The sequence below is a fragment of the Ostrea edulis genome, chromosome 9 (assembly GCF_947568905.1).
Source record: "Ostrea edulis chromosome 9, xbOstEdul1.1, whole genome shotgun sequence".
Lineage (NCBI taxonomy): Eukaryota > Metazoa > Mollusca > Bivalvia > Ostreida > Ostreidae > Ostrea > Ostrea edulis.
The window spans coordinates 53,917,599-53,926,859 of NC_079172.1; the positions used below are offsets into that span (position 1 = coordinate 53,917,599).

Consider the following 9,261-nt stretch of genomic DNA (forward strand, 5'->3'; position numbering starts at 1 on the left):
AGCAACATATCATTGAAAATTATGTATTTTATCCCATGTAACTGAAAACATATTTCTTTGGAAAAAGTATTCTCGTTTTTTTTCTGCATTAAAAATCAATTAGTGTATGAAATCAGTAGAAAATGAATGGTTGTCTGTGTTTGACAGATATTGATGAGTGTCTTGTGTCTCCTTGTCTTCATGGCAACTGCTCAAATGTGTTTGGGTCATATTCTTGTTTGTGTGAGGCAGGGTGGATTGGAGCCAACTGTAGTCAGGGTTTGTATCGAATATTTTAATTATCTGTTCCTATTCCTAATACCTAACTTAATTTTTTGGTATCTTTGCAAAGATATATATTGCTATCCCTAGCTTGGCACAAAAATGATGATATTCTTAATTTGTTTTAGTAAAGGGTGTATTAATTTGGTCGCGAGTTTTTCCATAAATGAACGTGCATTAATTCATTTTATCTAGATGTAGACGAATGTCTTCAGATCTCTTGTTTGAACAATGGTACCTGTGTGAACACACCGGGTTCCAATTACTGCCAATGCCCAGTTGGCTTGTCTGGTGACAGGTGCGACTTAGTAGGTACGTGGACTACTGACTAACTCGATGTTTCAAGCTGCAAGTCTAACGATGTTATATCATACTTATTCCATCAACTTTTAAATACAGATATCACGGATATTACGATGACCTTTGACATCGTTAACTTTCCTTGGGTGGATGATCTTGCGGACAACTCGTCAATAATTTTCCAAAGCTATGCTGGAAGATTCTGTCGAGACGTAAGTACATTTGGATGATACGACATTTACAGTTAAATTTGTGAGTTCCTCATTACTTGCTTACTTTTTGAATATGATGTACCTTTATATTGACTTCAATGGATGTTGGTTACAGGTAGACATAATCTTTGCCTTTCGCGCAGCAGATTACCCCGGTTATCTGTACTGCAAAGTTGCATCCTTTGGGTAAGTCGAAAGACAAAGCATTGCATGAGGATTTCTAAGGAACATCAAACAAAATCAACTGCATTCACGTTTAAAATAGATTTGTGGTATTTCCTTTCATCAAATAATGCTTTAATGAATATCATGATCTCCATTTACAGACAAGACCCTCAGAACATATCGATAGTCCTCACATTTGGGGGACATGAATACACCCCAGGATTTGATAAACAATTGAGAGAAGCTATATTTGAGACAACTCGGGAATATCGATACCTGAGTTACATTGTTCATTTGATTGGTGATGTTCTCATTGTTTCCGGCAGAATAGAACATGGTGATTGTCCAGTTTATGATATTGTGAAACACAAGTAAACATTTTTTAATAAAAAGTTATATGGATGAAGAAAGGAAATTTATGCATGAAATTTAGGTGTACAGAATTTATCCATTTCAATTTAAAGAAAAATTATTCTGAAGAATGGAAATAAAATAATGGAATTGTACTTATCAACAATCGGAGACCTTCATATGCAAAAGCATTATATAAACACAACGATAATGCTTGCCTTAATCACGCATATTTTTGTTCGATGACAGATTCCTGGATCAGCAATATGACGATGTATATATATGACGATTTCCAATACCGACCTGAATACTCCGATATAAATTCCACAGAATTCAAATCGTTTGAAAGTTCTTTCTGCAATGATGTGAGTATTCCTATTGTTGTTGGGTGTTTTCTTTTTGGTAACGTTTGGCTACTGAAAAGCTGATATATTGTACGCGCTGGATATATTTACTGTTTATTGTGTTTAATACAAAGGTTCAGATAGTTGGGGAGTAATTATTGCTACAAAAATATGGTTCTTTTTTTTATTTACTGATTTCAATTTTTCAGATTGACTCCTACTTTAAAAACGGCAATTTGACATCAAGATACTATCGATGCTTCTTTGATCATATAGGGTAGGTTATTTTTTGCATAGATCTTAATACACTGTTTCAAAAATGGTTCAATGCATAACACTTTAAGTGTACAATATTAATCATAATATGGTTGAATTTGAAATATACTAGTTAAGTGTATACGTTAAGTATGATTAGCATATATAATGATAAAATGCTCGTCAATATTTCAAACAAATTTTATTAGCTTGTTGCTGAAGTTTGAAGATGGAGACAGAAAGATCTTTTCAAGTTTCAGTCTGTCCAATGACTGATTCTTGGCATATAATTTTCGGGAAATTAGAATATTCTGTAAATATATCTCGTATATTTGCAGAAATCTACTGTTCTTGTCTCAGATCTTGATTTTCTGAGTTTTGATTTGCCTCACACCCCATAGAACCACCGCACATCCCCACAAACCAGTCTCGAAAACGTCCAAAGAATATCACACAATACGATAATACGTAAAATAGCTATTCGTTAGTAACATAGTTACATCGCATTTATGACATTTCTGTTGTTTAATCTATAATATCCCACTTTCTATCACTACAGGACTGTACAGCCACACACGCTTACATTTATCATGGTATTCAATGGTACAGAAACAGTTTCACGTGACGTAACCACTGAAGTGATTAGTGCTGGAGCTCAGCATTATAAAGTTGGAAATTTGGATTTGATGTTCATTGGTTCTCAATTTGTTTATTTCCATCGTGGGTACAATAACATCGCCATTAACATATCAGATTTTACAACCACCTTCGCTCCTCTGACGACAGAAAGTCCACGTGAGTTACATTTAAGATTTATTGCTTGATTGTATATTGTTTAACGTCCCTCTCAAGAATATTTCACTCATATGGAGACGTTACCACTGCCGGTGAAGGGCTGCAAAATTTAGGTCTATACTCGGCACTTACGGCCTTTGAGCAGGGAGGGATTTTTATCGTGTCACACCTGCTGCGACACGGGACCTCGGTTTTTGCGGTCTCATGCGAAGGACCGCCCCATTTAGTCGCCTCTTACGACAAACAAGGAGTACTGCGGACCTATTCTAACCCGGATCCCCACGGAGGGGTTACGTTTAAGATATTTTAGATGATAAAATCACCAAATCATTAACATTGTTCAACGTTTTTATGGACAAATCTTGAGTACTGTTCTTTCCAATATGGCTTGATAATTATGTAATATGTAATACCACTTGCAGAAGGTTGAAATACATTACCTTGTAGATATCATACAGAATGAATTTGTTTATACGTGTATATTCTGCATTTTGTAGACATGTCATTTTCAATTTCTCCATTTCTTTACAGTGAAAACGCTGATCAACATAACATTTGTACTGAAAAACTTAACCTACACGCAGCAGTTGACAAACACAGATTCCCAAGAGTTCAAGGCTCTGGCTTACCCTTTTTGTAGATATGTAAGTTTTACCACAAGCAGTTTGTGTAACAATTTGCTAAACCGATTATGTAAAAACAATAATGAGAACTTCCTAGCCATTTAGTCCTTATGATTGAAGCTTGTAATGTATAAGTTTTTATGTCAAGTTAAAAGATTTATGCATATCGCAAGATTTGAATTTCATCGCTTTCAAACTCGAAAATTACGCAAACTGTTTCATTAAAAACACATGTGAAGCAGTTTTAGGCATGAAATGAATTAATTTTGCTGACAAAATTAAAAAGTTTAGAAACATGCGATGTGTCCTTTAAGAAATATAATTCATTGAAAAAGCATAGGTTTTTTTTTTACTAACAAAGCAAATGGTAAATGTAATGTAGATATTAATGTATCAAACTTTCGTAGAATTAGAAATCAGGTTTTTCCTCCAGCACTTCATTTCATTGTTGTCATTATATTTCTATTCAGTTAACGGATCTTTACTCAACTCGGGACCGATTCAAATATATCTACGAGTTATGTCAAGTGATGGCGTTCATGTGAGTAGAATCAGTATGATAACTTGTGATACATTTTATCTTCACAATTACGAGTATTTCAGACATCATTCATCAATGTATTTTCTTTTTTTTCAGCCAAGAAAACGGAAAAGATAAAATCAATTTCATTCTGCAGTTTAAGGGGGCTCAAGATCCTACACTACAAGAGTTTATCTATGGAATCCTTATAGAGAACGCCCCACGGGCAATAGTTAATGGCGAAATATCTATAATCGTGGGTCCACTGGCAGTATTTGACGACTCCCTGGCTATCAACCAGGCTACCGTCACATACTCGCTGCCACCAGGTGTGTATACTAGTAAGCATGCGCAAAAAGCATACCATAAGATCGTCATGAAATATTATGTCTGTGGTGTGAACTTGCAACATTAAAATGAATAACGGTTTCTTTGTCAAATTATTCCACTTTACAACTCTGTTTTAAAAGAAATACCCAACTAGTTGTTAAACATGTCCCCTTATTATAGAGCGTAATATTTACATATATTACTAGGATAAAAAAAAAACCAAATTGGATCAAATCATAGCAACAATAATATACGATTATTAAAATTCCGTATATTTTACAAAAATTGATGAATGATGATTAGTTCGTGTTCTAGTAAATAATCTGAGATAAGTATTCTAGTCAAGTTGAAGTTTACACACTCTTCCCATGCATGTGAAAATCGTCTGATTCAATCTAAACCTCCTTGTATTCGGTCGGGTACTAGGTTTGATTTCCTGACTTGCATTGTACATATTTATTAGATCCACATCTCCGGTGAACCCCATGGTAACTAGAACAATCCGTTCGTTTGCTACAGAAATGATGTCACTTTTGGCTTGTGCAGCGAATGTTTTCCATAATATTGGTAGTCTTGCTAAGTGTCTATAGTTGCAAAACATAACACAAGTATTTGTCGGATATTGCATTTGACAATAGAGAATACACTAAGGGGAGGTCCAGACAGTTAAGACAACACACGTGTCTGATATGTAAATCCCTGTGTGGTGAGCATTCGACCAACACTAGATGACGTCACAATAATGCTGTAAAAAGTGGTCTGTGTCATCGTGAAATGTGAATACATCAGACACGCTCAATTTAAATAATTCAATGCTGGCAATGACACATTTTTATTGATTTATTCTACATTGAAAAACATTTATAATTCATTATTGTGCGTTTAGCCTACATACTTAGGGGAGTTGTGTCCCTTCTATTAGTCACTCAAAGTAGGATACAAATACATGTACCTGATTAGCATCACAGTACATGTATGTGTATATCACAGTGTGTGTACAGACGTGCAAGAATGTGTTAGGGCTGTAAGTCTAGACTTTATAATAAACTTGATCAAAATTACGAAATGCATCAGTGAAGCGAACAAGAAATGGCAGTGAAGTGTAAAATTGATTTTGATTTTGTGAACATCATATATGAAAGGAATTGGACGGCAAGCTTGAAAATATTAAGATACTTCTGAAAATATCAGGTACCAAGTCAAAATGGATGTAAAGAACATTTTAAGCTGATATGTTCTAAAGCAGCGGACCTGTAAATAAACAAGGAAGTATTGTAGAAGTGTCACAAAATATAGCACCGAAACTGTCATATTGTATATCATTTTTCAAAGAGCTGTTGATTTAACTGCGACAAATAGTGTTTGTATGCAAAACTTTTCTCAATGACAGACACAGCATAAAAAAAACATGCACATAAAATTGTATCTCGCCTAACTGATCATTGGCGTGTCCCATCTTTAAAAAGGGTTTTCATTTTACATATGGTTGCAGTAAATGGCTTCAATGTTGTAGAGCAACGCCTCCATCTTCAGTTCATTCACATTTATTTCATTTAGTATATATAGCCTCAGGCAATCTATTCATTAGCCCTTTTTAGCTCACCTGAGCCGAAGGCTCAACTGAGCTTTTCTGATTAAAATTTGTCCGTTGTCTGTCGTCGTTGTAAACTTTTCAACCAAACTTGACACAAAGAATCCTTGGGTGAAGGGCTTTCACGTTTGTTCATTTCCCCTTCAAAAAATAATAACAAAAATGCAAAAATAGGGTGGGATCATTTAAAAATCTTCTCAAGAACCACTGGGCCAGAGGAGCTGAAATTTACATGAAAGCTTCCTGATATAGTGCAGATTCAAGTTTGTTCAAAACTAGAAATTTACATGAAAGTTTCCTGACAGTGCAGATTCACGTTTCTTTAAACCATGGTCCCGTGGATAGGTTGGGGCCATAATAGGAATTCAAAGTTTTACATAGCCCAGTAGCTAAGTACTTCGTTACTAGCTTGAAAATACGGATGTATATTTAATTGTTGTTATAAAATTTAGAAATTCATTTCAAAATTAAGGATTATCTCCCTCATGCATAGCTCTTATCCTTGGATGAATTTGGCTCCACTTTTTTGGCACGCTGGTTTTGGCTATATTTAGCTCTAAAACTTCATAGTTATTTCGGATTTCAAACATTTCGGTTGAGCATCACTGAAGAGACATTATTTGTCGAAATGCGCATCTGGTGCATCAAAATTGGTACCGTATAAGTTTTACATGGGAATAAATTGGGAAAATCTTTAAAACTCTTCTCAAGAATCACTGGGCCAGAAGTTTGTTCAAATCATGCCCTCCGGGGGTAGGATAGGGTCACAATAGGGGATCAAAGTTTTATATACAAATATATAGGGAGAAAATCTTTTAAAATCTTCTGATGAAGAATCACTGGACTAGGAAAGTACAAATTTACATGAAAGCTTCCGGATATAGTGTAGATTCAAGTTTGTTAAAAGCAGGGCCCGCGGGGGTAGGATGGGGCCATATTATGGGATCAAAATTTTACATACTAATAAATAGAGAAAATCTTTAAAAATCTTCTTCTCAAGAACAATTAAGCCAAAGAAGTTTACATTTACATGAAAACTTTTTGACATAGTGCAGATTCAAGTTTGTAAAAACATGGTCCCCGGGGGTAGGTTGGGACCACAATCGGGACCAAAGTTTTACATGCAAATATAGATGGAAAATCTTTAGACATAGGCCAAGGTGACTCGGGTGAGTGATGTGGCCTATGGGCCTCTTGTTATTTTTTGATAACCCTTTCGGACGATAAAGTAATCACATCATCATGATGTGGATCATTTCCATACTGCAGCACTCTGAGATGCGCTAACTTATTCCATTCACCTATTTGTTTAGATCTTACAACGCCCAATACTCTGTTGACGGCAGCGCCCCTAGTGACGGACCCCTGTAAAGATGCCCCAAACAACGCCAACCTACCTGTTCCTGGAAACTGCCATCAGTTCTATAAATGCTCTTTTGGGATTTCCTATCTCTTTGAGTGTCCGGGACAGACCGTCTTCTTTCCCAATAGAAACCAATGTGATAACAACGATGACACAATTAAATGTTAAATCGTTCTTTTGTTGTCTGAGAAATCCATTTTCATGGACTCATTTGATATATTTATTCAATATCTCATGTTTATATCATCGTATCATAATTTTGTCATAATATGATATTCTATCATACTTTGTTACCATTTTCGTATTTTAGTGCAGATTTACCGTGCTTTAGGTTAGTTTTGTTAATGATCTTTTACATTTCGAGCTATCCGTTCAGTTTTCGCAACGGCCTTTGTATCATTATTATGTAGAGACACAAGTCTTGACATTTTGACTGTTGAAATGTTTTACATATTGGACACAAATAAATCAAGATATATTTATCTCGTATTCATGAAGTGTACGCTCCCAGCTTGTGATCTTAAATGTATGGTGATAAAAGGTTTTTTCTTTCAAGTTTTACATCTATTGTTTTAGATCCTAAATTGAATTAATTTTGTTTGATTGAAGTTCCGAATGTTTCTTAAGTTTCCAGGTTTAAATAAGTAATAGTCTTCATCGTTACCCGCAAGTTTTTCATAATGGTGATCAACACCACAGGGCACGAATGACTGGAGGTTGTTAAACGCTATTGGAAGTAATGTTTCTGAACGCATCATAAATGTCTAGGTGACCTCTGATACCAGGCGCTCCGTCAAAACTATTTAATTAAGGCCTATTCCTGCAGTTGCTGAATTATATGTATGTACTCTTAGTTGTTTATTTGTCATCTCGGATCAGTGGTACTCTGACCTGTGTTGAAAAAAAAATTCATGACCATGCAATAAGACTTCGCAAATATTTTCCACTGGGTCTGAATTATATGTTTTGCTTTTATTCATTTTTAACTAATTCATATAAAGTTATGAGAAGGCAATTGAAAATTAACAACTCAATACAATTCTGTTCGAAAGAATACACTATTGTTTTAGGGGTAACTAGGCACTACGGATGTTATAGTAACCCATTTATTAAGGTCTCTTGAAAATAATATATGCATTTCAGATAGAGTAAAAAGATAACTCATCTTATATATAAGACTTCATTTTATATTTAATGTGACATTCTCCTCTCAGCTTAACATAAACAAAAGTTGCTACAATGTATTTGGTGTTCATATTATTTACCCCAAACACAAATGTTCCTTTTGCCCAGTGAGTGTTCTGTTGTCACTTATGTTAGTAGTTACGTTAGTAGTAACACGTCTTAAAAGTATCTAATGACTTTCAGGGCGACTATACATCCGAGGTCGTTATATGTACACCATCACCCTTGTCAACTATTCTAAAAAAAGGCCCCGGGGTCATAAAGCTTAGACGAACCCACCTTTAATCTAATTTTCACTTTAATAAACGGAACATATAGTGAATGATGAGACTTAGATCAAAAGTGAGCTCATTTAAACTTTACTGCGCCGTAGTCTTATTAAGGATAGTCGACACGGGTGTTTTAGATGCTATAGCTGGTATGTTCTAAGATGAATACACATCTTTTACCTCATATGAAATATTATACTTTTTATCATATATAATTGATATGTTCACATAGAATGAGAGCGCAGTTGTTTGTGTAATTACTTGGATTTGCAGCTCAAACTATTCACCTCTAAATGTCAAAAGCTCCCAGTATCTTCTTTCCAGTGAAATATATTTTATAGTAAAATATTTTGTGTTTATTATATATCATCAAGCAGGCGCGTAGTTGCCTATACGCAAGTCCGCAACTGCGTACACATCATTTGCGAGAGAGAGAAAGAGAGAGAGAGAGAGAAAAAAAAATCTTTGCTGTTTAAATATTTGCGCCTCAAAAATAAATATTCCCGGTTTTTAATTCAATCAGTATGATAATGTACATTCAATCAAATCTAAAATCCTTTTTGAATTTCAAATCATTAACATCATATCGAATATAACTTAAATGCACAAAATATACACATGCACGTGTAGTAGACGAATGAGGATATATTTTGTGATTTCATTGGTAAAACAGATGCTTTAAAAGGACTGGTTCACG

The 9,261-nt window shown here is 34.8% G+C and overlaps 1 protein-coding gene across 1 annotated transcript in view; it reads left to right on the forward strand.

Moving 5' to 3' along the window:
* LOC125659577 (fibrillin-2-like) overlaps positions 1–8,971 on the forward strand; it is a 50,410-nt gene extending 41,439 nt beyond the window's left edge. The window contains exons 51-62 of the mRNA XM_056149631.1: positions 148–258; positions 457–573; positions 661–773; positions 889–959; positions 1,100–1,275; positions 1,539–1,654; positions 1,843–1,910; positions 2,448–2,683; positions 3,215–3,327; positions 3,777–3,847; positions 3,944–4,155; positions 7,061–8,971. Coding sequence (XP_056005606.1) covers positions 148–258; positions 457–573; positions 661–773; positions 889–959; positions 1,100–1,275; positions 1,539–1,654; positions 1,843–1,910; positions 2,448–2,683; positions 3,215–3,327; positions 3,777–3,847; positions 3,944–4,155; positions 7,061–7,278 — 1,622 coding nt within the window. The 3' untranslated portion in view covers positions 7,279–8,971. The remainder of the gene's footprint in view (positions 1–147; positions 259–456; positions 574–660; positions 774–888; positions 960–1,099; positions 1,276–1,538; positions 1,655–1,842; positions 1,911–2,447; positions 2,684–3,214; positions 3,328–3,776; positions 3,848–3,943; positions 4,156–7,060) is intronic.
* Positions 8,972–9,261: the final 290 nt, after the last annotated feature.